The sequence below is a fragment of the Lepidochelys kempii genome, chromosome 10, assembly GCF_965140265.1.
Source record: "Lepidochelys kempii isolate rLepKem1 chromosome 10, rLepKem1.hap2, whole genome shotgun sequence".
NCBI lineage: Eukaryota > Metazoa > Chordata > Testudines > Cheloniidae > Lepidochelys > Lepidochelys kempii.
In genome coordinates, this window is record NC_133265.1 from 18,518,832 (window position 1) to 18,534,753 (window position 15,922).

A 15,922-nucleotide genomic window follows, 5' to 3' on the forward strand; every position below is an offset into this window, starting at 1 on the left:
TCCCTTCCCGCCAGTTCCAGCGCTGATTGTGCCGGTTGCTGAGGTCCCCACTTCTAAGTCCTGAAGCACTTACCAAACTTCTCTGTTTCGGCTCCCTAACGGTGTGTGGTGACAAGCTCCACCCTTATGAATGTTTCTAAACGTGGGAGGCAGCAAGCTTCCGCTATGAAGCTCCTGACAGGGCAAGGCAAAGAGCTCACCCCATGCCCCCCTGGGTAACTGCACCCCACCAGAGCCCACTGACTCTGGAAGGCACAGAGCTCATTGCATGAACAGCTGGTGTTTAGCTTCCCCCTTACCAGGTCCCCTTGACTGCAAGTCACAGAGTTCAACCCATGGCTTAGTGGACTACATCATGTGGGGCACTTAGCTCCCCACTTCTGGTACCCCTGACTGGGGGAGGGGCTCAGCCTCAGGGCACCTCACAAGCTCCGCGCTCTTCCCTCACTGCATCGAGTCGCTGCTTCCCTGCGCCAAGGCCTTCACGCTGAGGCCCCTTCCCCGCCCCAGGGCTCCCCTCGCCCCCCAAGATGCAGAGCTCACCTACTCCCCGCGAGCCAGCTAGCTCCCGTCGGACCACGGGCCCCCAAGTTGCGGAGCGCGCCCCTCCCAAAAGACGGTGACTCGGCCGTGACAAGGTGAGCGGGCATTCAGTTTGTCCGTTCACACTTGCCTTCACCCTCCTCCCTCCCGGATCGGAAGTATTCCGGTTGCTATTGGATACCTGACGGAAGTATCGACTGCCTGTCCCAGGAAGGGCCAAGAAAAATGGCGGGCGCCGCTCTCAGCCAATGACAGCAGGAGAGACCTGCGAGCGCTTCTCTCCGACTGGGAGAGCGGGTATCGCGAGATCCCTGAGATCTCCTTCCACCAACCTGAGTTCCCATAACGCCCTGCGCGAGCCCGGCCTCTTCCTTTTTCCGCCATCTTGCTGCACCGGTGAGTTGCGGGCCTCGCTGGGCCCTAGGCGCCATCCACCGTGTACTATCCCCATCCTGGCCCTGCGGGCGTCTTCACCCGCCTTCCCGCCATCTCCGGACTCCGCCCGGCCGGCTCAGTCTGTTTTGAGTCGCCTGCGGCCGCCACGGCCGCCGGTGGAGCCACCCGAATAGGGAGGGGGGAGGCGCTTTCCTAGCCTGAGCCCCGCTCTCTGGAGGGAGCTGTGGTGGGGTGGGGGAGGGCTCGGGTGGCAGGCTGGGCCCGAGGAGCGTGATGGTGGGACTCGGGCCGCGGGAAGCGGGGGAGTGGGGGATCTGGGGTATGTGAGACGGTAGCCTGGGCCCTGGGAAAGGCGGTGGTAGGAGGGGGCATCGCGGGGGTGAGGGGGCGTGCAGACGTAGGCTTGGCCCTGGAAGAGGAAGAAGAATCGGGGGTGGGAGGACGCAGACTGGGCCTGGGTAGGGGGCAGTCAGTTTCTCTGAGTTCAAGCTGAATCTCCCATAGTTCATCTCCTGTTAAGTCGGTGGGTGCTGATTGAGTTTAGCAGTAAATGCCCTCCTGCGCAGTGCAGATAATCACACCAGGCAGGAGGTTATTTTGTGTGGCAATGTGGCTTGATCCAGCCCTTCTGGACTCAAAGCACCTCAAAGGTATTGTAAAACTCTGTAGGCCAAATGCTGACAGTGTAATGGCTGGGTAGGCAAATGGGGCGATAGTACAGTGCTTTGTTTAACTGTGGGATATGTTGCCCCAGTCATCAGAACACAAGCTTGAGTGCCCAAGTGCCACAGTATCTTCAATATGCAACTGGATTTCTGCCAGAGATGGGTGAATTGGGCAATACCTAAAAGGTTTTGTCCTTGTTCTGGACAGGCTATAATGTGGGGAAAATGATTCTTGAAACCCACTATCAAGAGTTGACAGTTTTTAGTAACAAAAAAAAACAAAAAAAACAACACCCTCCCCCCAAGAAAGTGCAAAGCCATGTCACTTTAATGGTATAACAGCTCTGTAATGTAAACAGGGTCTAAGATTTTGCTCAATACTCCACTGCAGTCTCAACAGGCTTAGATCCTATTGTGAGATTTTAGCCCACATTAACCAGTAGGTCCAAAAATAACTAGTGACTGTTTCAGTCTTGGGGTGACAGATTTCAGAAAGTACAGCTAATCTCTGGAAATTAGGTCATTCTCATATTGAACACCTGAAATCTCTTATCGCTTATGAAAAATCCTGGCCAGGATGTCTTGCAGCATCTTTAAATATGCTTTAAGTCTAGACTGTAAGTCTTTGTCTCTGAACATATCTTATTGTAGAACACTAAGTTTATGCTGTATATGTTGTATAAACTTTTTGTGGCATAAAATGTAGACTGTTGAATATAGTTATGATGGGTTTGATTTGTGGTGGTCATACCCAAATAATAACTTGACCTGTGTGGTGTTTGCATAAAACATCTTGAAGCTTTGTCAGAATAATAATATCTGCTGTTCTGAGTTCAAAAATTCTGAAATTAACAGTGGTAGCTTTTTTTCAAAAAGTATCCCTGCTTAAATGTGAAACCAAGAAGTTGGCACACATAACTAACTTTGTTCCACACACAGGCATCATGGTGCGCATGAATGTTCTGGCCGATGCCCTTAAGAGCATCAACAATGCAGAGAAACGTGGAAAACGTCAAGTTCTCATTAGACCGTGCTCTAAAGTAATCGTCCGGTTTTTAACTGTGATGATGAAGCATGGTAAGTCATCAGAAAGTAAAATTCTTATCTAATTATTTCTATAAAAGTTAAGAGGCACCAAATAGTGTAAAACTCAACTATCTCCTGTAGCAAAGGGATATTGCATCACTTGCAATGTTTCAAACTGCAAAAAAAAAAAAAATCATTTAGGGGTGGGGAGCGGGCAAGGGCAAATACTTTGTTTATTGTCTTTTGGTTGGTGTGTTAATGAATAGCATTGGAAAAACTTGGGTATGCTGCCAAGATAAAGCCAACAATGCAATTTTTTGGAAGCTGTCCACAGTGGCCAGTGTTCAGTGTCTGAGTGATTCCTTAGATAAAACATGCATAACACAAGTGAACTTAAATTGCATTTAGTTTGACTCTGTGGGAAGGTGAGCTGATCAGTTACTCTGCTCTTTTGTAGAGTAAGCTAATCAACCTGTTAAACTTCCAAGTTGAAAAGAGTACTTGGAGACATGCAAGACTAATCTTACAAAGTTAGTGCTGCCTCGAATATTGCTGGATCTAAGACCATTGTATTAAATACGTTAAACAGAGAATAATGTGTATTCTGTAATAGCTGAAATGTGATGACTTGTCTACATGAAAAAGTTGCACCATTTTAACAGTTGAGTGCTAATAGTTTTAAGTGTGATTGTTAAACCAATTCAGTGACACGAAGGCAAAAGGCTGTGTGGATGCTTATTTGGTTTAGCTTAAGTTGATTAGGACTCTTAAGCTAAACCAAAATAAGTCAGTCTTAAACCAAAAAAGGTGTCCAAAAAAGCTTGGCACCAGTTTAATAAAATTGGTATATGAACTGATTTTAAGTTAAACCACTGCAGCTCTCTCATGTAGACATGGTCTAAATGTTAAGTTTTTGACTTGTCTGCATTTAAGACTGCACTAATTTGGATAATAAAGGTTCTGCTTGATTTAATCGTTCACAGGTTACATTGGTGAATTTGAGATCATTGACGATCACAGAGCTGGGAAAATTGTTGTTAATCTCACAGGCAGACTGAACAAGGTAGGGTTTGATTTAGTGCTGAATTCTTTTTTCTTTCTAGAAAGCTGTTTAATTCTGAGAAATATACACTCTTCCTATGCATTTATATTGTTAATCTTTGAAGGAATTCTGTGAATGTGGTTGTGTAATGATAAATGATTTGATAAGGGCATGTGAATGGAGGCTAGTATGCATGTGGCTTAAGTGGAAGCTTTCTTGGGTTCTAATGATTGTGCTGGATAAAAACGTACTTGAGCAACCATAACAAAGTAAATTAAGCTTGTGTGGGAATATGTACAGGGAACTTTGCTTGCCAGCACCACTTTCTCTGCTTTTTCCTTAGGGGCCTTCTAGTATGTATATATTGTCCAGTCATACACCCTGTCTATATTTGTGTAGTCTCATATTCCAGTTTCAGACAATATTTCATAATTGAATTGATCAGTAAGCTAGAAATTGAATACTTAAGTATTTAAGCTGACTTTAATTGGAACAGATTTGTTTGGAACATGTTTAAGAAATGTAAACTTATATCCAGGTGATGCATAATACTAGTAAATGACTAGAGAAAATTGCAGAAGTCAAGCCTTTCTGTACTAACTGGATTTTGTTTGCAGTGAACTGTTGAGCTGTGCATCTTGTAGTTATGTCATTGCACTGCATAACTCCTTCCTAAATATCCATGTAATGTTTTTGGGTTGTCAAGATTTCTTTAACTCTGTCCGGAAATCCTGTGGGCTATATAACTTGACAGTTACCATCATGATCTATTATAACAGATTCCTCCATTGGTTCAAAACCATTTCTCACTTAAATAGTTTAAATGAAAACACTGCCCATCCAGTATGTCAATATTCTGAATTGGTAGCAGAGAAAGTTGACCCCTCATGAGCATATTTTGGATCCCTTCCATAGAGAACAGAAATCTGTCAACATAAACATGTTTTTCAACTGGTAATTACTTGTCTGGAGCAGGCTGAGGATTGTATAAGTGCAATAGAGAATCTCATAATTTGACCAGGTCGAACTATATAACAGTTTGGAGTCTGTTGTATTTTAGGATAAGGGTTTGTGCTGTCACTGAGCTACTTGGCAGTTGTTTTTTGAGTGATGTTTGGCACAAACAAATATGTTTTTCTAGAGTAGTTCTGTTACTTGGTCCAGGCAAACATTGAACAGTGCAACAACAGCATACTTTTTGTGCATGCTTAAGTGGCAAAGACTTGTTAAAATAAATGTAAATACCAATTAAATGGTGAGAACGAAAGTTGCTGTCTGCTCCATTTTAGAGGCCATATTTTTAGTGTCACTGGTTATTGACACTTCAGCACATATGATACTAACCCAAGATATAATCTGTGTTGGCGGTTCTAACCACACTGTATACTTCTGGTTTTTAATCATTTGCATAAGATTAGTATAATTAATTTGAACATTTCTTATTAGGTGGTGAGTTTCTAGGCATGGTTTTTAATTTCTCAGACATACAAAAAACTTAAAAGTTTGTGTGTCCAGATAGCTAACTTTGTAGATATTCAGTTCTTCTTTGCCATGGTTAAGAACCTGGGAGTAATCTTAGTTCTTTGGTAATAATGCTCCGGAGTTAATGCTTTCTTTCAAGGAGTATACAGCATGCTCTTAAGCTCTCCCAGAACTGAACTGGCTACAAAATGGCATTGCCTTCTGAGTTTGCAGACCAGCAGTAATGTAGTTTCAGCCCTATCTAGTTGAAAGGAAGACGGTAGTATCAAAGCAGCTCAGGACTGAATAGTTAGATCCTCTGCTTAGTCCAGCTGACAACCTGAGTATGCACAGTGGATGAAGTTGATGGAATAATGGAGTGCCATTCTTGGATACTTTGATCTTACCGTGTCAGACAAGTTGGATACTTGATTGGCACTATTAATCCTCTTCTGATCAATGATTTGGCGAGACATAGCACTGAATGCCTTAAATGCTGCAACTTGTGTAGAGAGATAAGGTAGGCTAGGTATTATCTTTTATTGGATCAACTTCTGTTGGTGAGACAGACAAGTTTGCAAGCCACACAGAGCTCTTCAGGTCTAGGAAAGGTATTCACAGTAAAATGCATGGTGGAACAGATTGTAAGGGACCATTCAAGGTAGAATGGCCTGTTAACACCTCTGCAGTCATAGGATGAAAAGGGGAGTGTGTGTTAATGGGTTACAGATTGTTGTAATAAGCCATACATCCATTTTCATTCCCAGACATGAAGAAGAGCTCCATGTAGCTTTGAAAGCTTTTGTCTCATCAACAGAGGTTGGTCCAATTAAATATACTTCCTCACCCAACTTGTGTATCTCATATCCTGGGACCCAAAAGGGCTACAATTACATTGCATATACAACAATGGAAGAAATATATGTAGTAGTCCTCCTGTATCAAAGTTCTTCAGCTTCTGTTGGGGTTTTATTTTATAGTGTGGTGTGATCAGTCCCAGATTTGATGTTCAGTTGAAGGACCTGGAAAAGTGGCAGAACAACCTTTTGCCTTCACGTCAGTTTGGGTAAGTGCCAGATATGCAGAGTTAAATTGTTGAAATTCACAATGAGGAGAATTGCTATGAATTGTTCTAGGAGAAAGTAGTTGATGCAAAAAAAAAAACTTCAGGTAATTTCATAAATGAAACTAGCACTGTTTTGAAGATCTCTGTTCTGATCACTTCTTCAGAAAAGAGGGACACACTTAAAAATCAGTTTATATATAAGCATTTTTTATCTACCGCTAAAAGTTAGCGCGAAGAGACAGCGTTCTCTGTTTTTCCGTTTGTGCATCTGACAAGACTTCGTATAGTCAATTTCGTCTACATCATTCTCACTCTTCTCCGTCTGAATGTTGGTCTTAATTCTGTGGAGACACTTAAAAAGAAAGTTGTAATAATACAAATTAACAGGTACTTGGGTATAGGTGTAGTATCAGAAATGACTGAGGTCTTTTTAAAAATTCTCTAGATATCAAACTAAGGACTTTCTTTTAATAGAGGCTTTGGCTGTTACATTAAATCAATATATAGTAGAATCCCACTGTCACTGAATCTTGTGACTAAGTGAACAAACACACCAAAGCAAGGAAAGATGCATTACAAAATGTACAGTTACTATAAAGAGTTAACTGTAGCTAAACATTGCTCTAGTATTCTAGTACATATACTTCAGCATATTTTGTGTGAATTAAATAGAAACTCTTGTGAGGCTAATCTTGACAGTGTCAACTTTCGTGCAGAAAGCATGATAATTACTATAGTTAGGTGTTAGAAATAACTAGAGTTACCTCAGCTAGCTTAAGCTATTCAGGTATTAGCAGCATCAGCGTGAGCAACTTTAGGAGTTCTACCATATGAATTTTTTATGCTCTGCTAGCAATCTGGCATAATACCAACTATACACTTGTTATGAGCAGGTAATTGGCATGGGTTTGAAAATGGTGACATGGGCCAACCGCAAAGTTGAGGTTATGACCTTGCTAACACTGCTTCAGCTCTACAGTGCTAACAGCGGGAATGTCCAATGAAAATTCCTAGTGTAAATAAGGTTTGTGGGGAAGTTAGGAAGTCTACTCTAAAGAGCATATCGTCAAATGTAAATTTACCCCAGTGCAATTTTAAATTCTCAAGCATTTCAAAATAGCATATTTGTAGGGTTTGTATAACTATTTTACATTAGAACTGTTGTAGTCTAAGTTGTCACATTTCCTTGCATTGGCTAAAGAAGCTGAGACATTGCACTACAAAAATGAGATTGGATGGTTTTTCTAATTGTATGAGTGGTAGGGAAATCTACTAGAATATGCTACTGAAAATACTTTTTACTTAATAGGTACATAGTGCTGACAACTTCCGCTGGCATCATGGACCATGAGGAAGCAAGGCGAAAACACACAGGAGGCAAAATCCTGGGATTCTTTTTCTAAAACTTGTAAAACAGGCATACTAATAAATTGTTCAGATGGACTCTGTTTGCATTCAGTATTAATGGTTTGGAACACTGCAATATGTAATAACACTTAAGACCTAATGGTACACTCCACACACTGTAAAACATGGAAGACGTATTGTAATTGAGCCAATTCTAGATTTGGCATCTATTCCACTCTGCTTACAATTTTCTAATTCTACCAAGCTAATTAATTTCAGTTCAGGAAGAAACAAATTATAGCCAGTTACTCCAAAATGCCCCCAAATCCTCTGTGTAAGGTCTGAAATTTTGAGCTGCACAGTATTATAGCCTATGACTGGTGCCACCTGTTATTCAGAAGTATGACTATCTAGTGCCTAGGGTTGTTAATGTCTATTTTTTTTACCTTAAGGTCAGGTAATGAAAGATGCTTTGCAAGTTGCTATAAAGACAGTGCCCAGGGAATAGCAAAGTAGCTTGTATGCTTTGAAATCTAAATTCTAATCTTATAAAAGTTTCTACTAGTCCAGGAAATAAGTACAGCGAAAAATTAATCAATTTGTTCCTAGGTTTTCCAATTAATCTTTTTGTTAAAACTTTTTAAAAAAAAATGCAAATGTATATGCCTTCTCAAAGTTGCTGTGCAAATTTAGAGTTGTGAGGTTCTAGGCCTGTTGAACCCATTCCAGAATGGCAAAAAACCCTGAGATCTCAGTCTCCCACAAATAAACAGAGCAGGCAGTGACAAAAATTAGATTAGCGTTGAGTTATCGGTCACATTCTTCAAAGTCCGAGTACCCCCAAGATACAGTGGATTTTTTTTAATGCTGTAACAGGAGAAGAGACTTGAGCTCATTTCAAACAGTACCAGAGAATGTGAAGCAGGCTTCCTTGTAGCACAGCTGCGCTGCTGTAGCACTTCAAGGTAGACCTTACTTACGCTGATTTGAGGGGTTCTCCCATTGGCATAGGAATCCACCTCTCCAAGAGGCAGTAGGTAGGTCGAGGGAAGAAGTCTTCTCTCGACTAGCACTATTACGTTTATAAAAACTCAGGGGGAGTTTTTCAGGGGACAAGGCAATACGCAGTGTTTATTTAAAATGCTAAACAGATATTAAAAATCAGTAAGTATATGCATATATTCAAACAAGCACACACACACACAGGTTTTGCATCTGGTGTTATAGTTACCAGTCCTTATTGTTGCTCGAGTCAGCCTAGTGGCCAGCTAGACTGAACATGAGTAGTGGGAGCTGGGCCTCTGTCGAATGCATCCGATGCTCTGTTGTTGCAGAACGACCCAAAGCCTCCTGGCTCTTGCCCACCTTTATAGTAGTTGTCTTTCATGTAAGTCTATGGATTTTGCTTTGTCAACTGGGATCTGTTAATTGCAAATCTGCTGTTCTCACAGTCATCTTTCATCAGTAATGTTTGGCTCCTCAATCACAAACTGGGTGCTGGGTGTTTAAACAGCTGCTCCTTATCTTATAGTTTGTTTTTAGTTTGGGATGGATGCCTTGCTCTTCAAGGTCATTAATCTGCACTCCTACAGCCATCAGGACAGGATGACACTGGCATCTTGTGATTACTAGTGTGCTCAGCTGGCCTCTTTATCTTTCAGGTGAGTTGCATCATATGCGCATTTAACTTACACAAATTCAACTATATGCACTCGGGGGGGAGGGGGTATCGATCTAAGTTAAGCAACTTCAGCTACTTGAATAACGGAGCTGAAGTCAACGTACTTAGATCTACTCACCGTGGTCTTCACTGCAGTGAGCTGACTGCTGCCACTCCCCCGTCGACTCTGCCTGCGTCTCTTGTGGTGGTGGAGTACAGGAGTTGACGGGAGAACGCTTGGGGGTCGATTTATCACATCTAAACTAGACATGATAAATCGATCCCCGCTGGATCGATTGCTGCCTGCTGATCCAATGGGTAGTGTAGACAGCCTTTATGCGCGTTGAAACCTCCCGCCGAAGAGAGACAGCTTTCTGATGAGAGAGAATTCAAAGCCAGCCAAGGTTGGCTTCACAGTTTTAGGAACCGCTTCAACCTCATAAACGTGCAGACTACTGGTGAAGCCGCCTCTGCCAGTGAAGAGGCAGCAAAAGCCTACTCTGAACAATTAAAGAAAATCATAGAAGAAAAGGACTATCTTCCAGAACAAGTTTTTAATGCCGACGAGACTGGGCTCTTCCGGAAAAAAATGCCCAACCACACTTCGAAATCAGAAAGACAAGCCCATGGCTTCAAAGCAGCTAAAGACCATGTGACTCTGTTGTTTTGTGACAATGTGGCTGGGCATTTAATAAAGCTGGGCTTGCTGTACAGGGCTGCAAATCCCTGTGCCCTAAGAGGCAAGAACAAAAATCTCCTGCCTGTGTTCTGGCAATCAAATAAAAAGGCTTGTGTGACAGCAGCATTATTTCTGGATTGGTTCCACAAGTGTTTCATTCCGGAGGTCAAGCGGTACCTCAAAGAGAAAGGACTTGACTTTATAGTGTCGCTGATCGTAGACAATGCTGGCCACCCTGCGGCACTCCGGTTTGCGATTTAAGGGATTTTCAAGGGTAATTTTGACTATATGCGATTTTCGCCTTACGCGCTGACTTTAGAACCTAACCCCCGCGTAAGATGCGACAACACTGTACTTACATCCTTGCATACCTCACTCACACAAAGAACAACTATAAAAAGAACAGGAGTACTTGGGGCACCTTAGAGACTAACAAATTTATTAGAGCATAAGCTTTTGTGAGCTACAGCTCTAGTCTCTAAGGTGCCCCAAGTACTCCTGTTCTTTTTGTGGATACAGACTAACACGGTTGCTAATCTAAAAGAACTATGTATCTGTCTACTAAGCAATTAGAGGAGTTAAACAGTTTCACAGCTATACATTCTTCAACTAAGCAATTAAATGGAACAGGGGCTGTTGAACAACTTTCTAACAAGCAGGCTTATAGCAAAACATGATCTTGAAACAAATCAATCTCATTTAGTACTCTTAACTCTAACTCAATCCAACACAGCTTAATAGATCAGGGCAACTTAGTCCGGGATTGGTATTGGGTGTGCACTGGCTAACAGCACTGTCTACACAGAGACTTAGGTCGACTTAACAGCATTACTTGGGTGTAGATTTTTCACACCCCAGCCTGGCATAGTTAAATAGACCTAGCGTAGATCAGGTCTTGCACTAAGATTTGAATAGACTTGTTGGAATAGAACAAACATCTTTACATTTTTAATCATTAAATATATGGTTTTCCTTAGTGTAATCAAGTATACAACTTGCAGATTTCCTTATCTTTGTGTCCTGGGCATCATTGCAATCACTAAAAATAACTGGATCAGATGGAGGTCTTCCACTGCAGAATCTTAAGCTGAGCCTAAGAAGGAAAACTAACCTTATTCATAGTACTTGAGTTGAATAACCTAAGAGCAGCAGTAGACTGATAAATGAAAAATAGTGGGTTTGGTGTTAAAATGTTCCCTGAAAGAGAAAATTGGAAGACATTATGTATTCCTAAAAACAGGTTCTCAAGTTGCTTTTTGTAAGCATGGGGATACCTGTTTGTGCTATTTAGTGGTGATGGATGCAGTTCACATTGTGAGCTCTCAATCTTGCAGCTTGGTGTTCATAAAGCTCTTGGGATCACCTTAAGATATACTGGGTTTTTTTTTGTTTTTTGTTTTTTTAATACCTTGCTTCGTGGTGTTACCCTTGACTGGAAATAGTTGAAATGTAGATGTAACATCAAAGCCGTGGTGATGTGTTCCCTTGAATGAGGTTCACTGTGGTTTTAAGCTCACTAATTTAGTTATTTTCTTTTGTTTGTGGCTTATGGAGCCCAAGACTAATTACAATAATCGGTCATTGGCATGTGTATAGCTCTATCCAGTAGTCTGTTTGCATTAGGTGTGATTGCTTTAACCTTATACAAGCACCTCATTGATGTGATCCTACTTCGGAAACTTTTGAAGTGGAAGAATATTTTAATGTCTCTGGATGATTTCTCAGTTTAGGCTAAGGGGGTCATGTATTAGAGTATATTCAGTTTATTTAATGATCCAATACCATTGACACTAGGCCTAGAGCATCTGTTCCTTTGCATTAATAGTCCCTGCACCAGATGCAAGGTAAGGGCATGTATGTAAGTAGGTGGCACCAGGAGCACCATCCCAGGACAGATTTTATTGTACATAATTAAGTTTATTTTAGAGCATGGGTTTCCAGACTTGCCTACTATGGACTACATTCTCATATGGGCTTCCTTCCCATTCATGATCAAATAAAACCCAGGCAGCAGTTACAGCTTTCTTCAATGTGATTTAGCAGGTAAAAGTAAGGGAGAGCAGCCCCATGTGATCAGTCAGCCTTCCACCGATGGAAAACTTGAAAGCAGACTTGTAGTGTTTGAAGTTACCATATACGCAAGCACTGGAGTGATTCCTAAGGGAAGGAGCAGCATTGGTTGCATTTGAAAACAAAACAAACTTTTGCACTGACAAAGTGGAGAGACCGCAAAAGCAACTATGGAAGTAATTTTCTGTGGATGCTATTTGTCTGAATATCTGTCCCATCCTCATTCGCTGATACTGCTTTGAAGTTATAAGCCTATATCTGGCGCATCTATAGTCACAAATTGAAATGTCACCGTACAACATGGAAAAGCTAAAACGGGGTAACATGAAGAGAATCTTGAAAGCTGTAAAATAATAAATCAAATTGCATGTCTAGGTAGTTTTGCTTCAGTAACAGTCCCCATTTAACTCGGCCTAACAGAAGATGTCCATAATCTCCGGCTGTGGTTCTGCTAGCTAGTTGCTGCAGGCTAGAGATCCAATTAATTTCTGAAACAAGATTCAGCAACCAACACGTTGGATTACAGCACCCAGCATAATGCCTTAGTATGGAGCTGCCTGAGAAGGTTTTGTAACAACATTCAGTTCTAAAGCAGGCTGTAGAAAACGGGAAGAGATAGGTGCTGAACTGTGGCAGTGCTCAGAACGTTTAGGCATCTTCCTGAGTGAAATCTAAACTTTGCAGATTGTCCAGAAAAGCTCCAAATCCAATAGCATGTAAGTGTTCTGAACTCGCATGTGTGCCCCTCCCCTAGGCTAGCCTGAGGTGAACTTTAGAGAAAAACATTAGCCTGACTAACAAACTTGAAAGACTGCATCTAGTTGCTATTCATAAACCTGCACGCTATCCACTATATTAAATCTAACTCCTTGAATTAATTGCCTTTAGAAGTATTTCTGGAAGCAGAACCTGCTTGCCTAGTTGAGGAATGGTTAGTATTTGTAAACTGCGAATAATAGGAGTTCTTCCCACATGCACAGTGCATTCTCACTTGTATGTCCCAACAATTTACAAAGGTGGGTAAGCATCACTAGTCCTATTTCACATGTGGTGGAATGGTTAAAGAGTAAATAACTCACCTAAGATCAGCCAAAAACTCTGGGGCATTCTGGAAATAATGGTGGGTTATCTGTTAGACCAGTGTGCCCCAACCTTTCCAGACTATTGTGCCCCTTTCAGGAGTCTTGATTTGTCTTGCATACCTCAAGTTTCACCTCACTTAAAAACTACCTGCTTACAAAATCAGACATAAAAATACAGAAGTGTCACAGCCCACTATTACTGCTATTGCTTACTTTCTCATTGTTACCATATAATTATAAAATAAATTAATAGGAATATAAATATTGTACTTACATTTCAGTATATAGACCAGTATAAACAAGACGACTGTGAAATTCTAGCCTGTCTCCAGTGCTTTTCATGTAGCCTGTTGTAAAACTAGGCAAATATCTAGATGAGTTGATGTACCCCCTCAAAGACCTCTGTACCCCCATGAGTACATGTACCCCTGGTTAAGAAATGCTGTATTGGACATCTTATTCTTCTGATCACATGCACTGTAGAAACAGCATCTCCCTTCCTTACTGACGGTGGGCGTTTCTTTTTCAGAGTTTAATTTATTGTAAAAAAAAAAAAAAAATAATAATAGAAAGCACTTGGATTAATTTTGCTGGATATGTATTTCTCTTGCAGTGAAAGATTCTACCACCAGGTGGTAGCACATGATCTAATCATCCAAGGTTTTTCGAAGGTTATGCTAAATCATGATGGAGGCCCTTCTGTCTTTTGTGTAGCTAAGGAAAGATCCTGACTCTTACCTCACACTAGTGTACTTCTGTTGAGTTGATCCTGTTTTGCACAAGGCTAAATGAGATGAGAATAAGGACTGAAAAAGAAACTTGCTCTACAAGATGCTGGATCAAACTGAAGCTGGATGTAACACCAATGATTTCAATGGAATTTTACACCAGGACTGATTTTTCTGACCCCTTATGTTTTAATTACTTTGTGGGAGAAGCCAATCAAAGCAGTTCTAGCAAGAATGGCACACTTTTTCAGGTTCTTAAAAACTAAGACTTATGGGTAGGGCCCTACCAAATTCACAGTCCATTTCGGTGAATTTCACAGTCATAGGATTTTAAAAATAGTAAATTTCATGATTTCAAATATTTTAAATCTGAAATTTCACAGTGTTATAATTGGAGGGGTGCTGACTCAAAAAGTTGTGGTGGGTTTGCATTATAGGCTGGGTTGCAGTACTGCTGCCAGAGAGTGGCACAGAAGCAAGCTTGGCATGGTACGGTTTTGCCACACTTACTTCTGTGCTGCTGCCTTCAGAGCTGGGCTCTTGGTTGGCAGCTGCCACTTTTTGGCCATCCAGCTCTGAAGGCTACAGCAGAGAAGAAAGGGTGGCATGGTATGGTATTGCCCCCCTCCCGCCCCCACTGCTGCTGGCAGGGCACTGCCTTCAGGGCTGGGTGCCTGGCCAACAGCTGCCACCCTCCGGCTGCCCAGCTCTGGAGGCAGTGCAGAAGTAAGGGTGGCAATACTGGGACTCCGTAAAATAAGCTTACAACCTCTCTGAAACTCCCTTTTGGGTCAGGACACCAGTGTTTCTCAAATTGGGGGTCTCCCGGAGAAATCTGTATAGTATAGGGTAAGAGCGCACACAAGTCCAGATTTCACAGTCCATGACACTTCACGGTCCATTTTTCATGGTCGTGAATTTGGTAGAGCCCTACTTGTAGGTCAGTTATCAGAAATACAAGTAGTAATTACAGGTAGATCTTTACCATCCTTTAAATTGAACAAAGTCAAATTATTTCAATGGCTTTCTTAGCTCCTTTGAGATTCTAGGAGACAAATTCAGTGGTGAGAAACACTGATGGATGTTAGCCATCAAGCATGAACGGGACAGAAAATGGATGTATGTGAGTTTAAGTGGCAAAGCTTTGACTTTCATCATTGCAAGTTGAGGGATAACAGTGGGTATAATAGGAAGTGCAACTAATAGAACTGTGTAAGGTAAAGCAGATCTTCTCATTTTCTCTTGTGCTCTCCTTATCTTTCCTACTACATCCAGCCCCTACTTTGATGTGTAAATCCCAGGTGGCCTACCCACTGAATGCCAAATCAGTGCAAGTTACATTGCTTTACTGCTTCCTAGTTCTGGACCCACTTACACCACTGTTTACTGCTGCATTTGGCTCAGACCTCTGTGGTCTTGACACATCTTGGCACTGTGGGTACCTGTAGCAATCTGAAATGTGTTCCCACATCTATGAGACATACCATTACTGTGGTTACTAATATTGTAGATACAGTTTGGTGTAGATATAGCTGTTAATAAAAGGTATGATGAAGAGCAACGCTAAATGTTACTCAAGAGTACTGAAGTTACGTTCCAAGATGCGTATAGGTAAAATGAAATATGGGTGAACTCCTGGCCCCGGTAGTCAATAGCAGAGCTCTCATTGACTTGAATCCAGGATTTTATCCTTATTGGGAATGGATTGCAGCCTTGCTGCCAAGTCTCTCTGTTCTACTTTAGGTAGGAAAGTTCTCTCTTCTACTGTGACATACATTATTTGGCAAAAAGATAATTTTAAGAAACAATCTGCCCTGCTGATGATTAACTTCTTTAGAGTTATATAAGGGCTGAATTTCTAGGGTGTTTGAACTGATGAGTTTTTGGTATTTCCAGTTGCTCATTTTGTAAACAATATGTCCTTTATCTGCTAGGCTAGTAACAAAAACTTCAGGCCATGGCTGTATCTGCTTTTGGTTGAGAAGTTGCTGTGAGCCTCTCCCCTTCAGTTTGTCTGTGGCACTTCAGATGGTATAAGTGGCAGATGCTTCTCTCAGCCCCACAAAATGTGATATTTAGTTTTTGAATCCTGAGGAGCCAGCCCAATCATACTGCGTACGTTTACTGGTCTTTCAATTCAGGTAAGCTTCAGCTAGA

General features: G+C 41.6%; 1 protein-coding gene across 1 annotated transcript; it reads left to right on the forward strand.

Annotated features, from left to right (window-relative positions):
* The first annotated feature begins 776 nt into the window (after nucleotides 1-776).
* RPS15A (ribosomal protein S15a) lies at nucleotides 777-7,642 on the forward strand. Its single transcript, XM_073362328.1, has 5 exons — nucleotides 777-939; nucleotides 2,544-2,681; nucleotides 3,614-3,693; nucleotides 6,114-6,199; nucleotides 7,509-7,642. Exons 1-5 carry the CDS (start codon nucleotides 792-794, stop codon nucleotides 7,600-7,602), a joined length of 546 nt encoding a protein of 181 aa, XP_073218429.1. The 5' UTR covers nucleotides 777-791; the 3' UTR covers nucleotides 7,603-7,642.
* The last annotated feature ends 8,280 nt before the right edge of the window (nucleotides 7,643-15,922 follow it).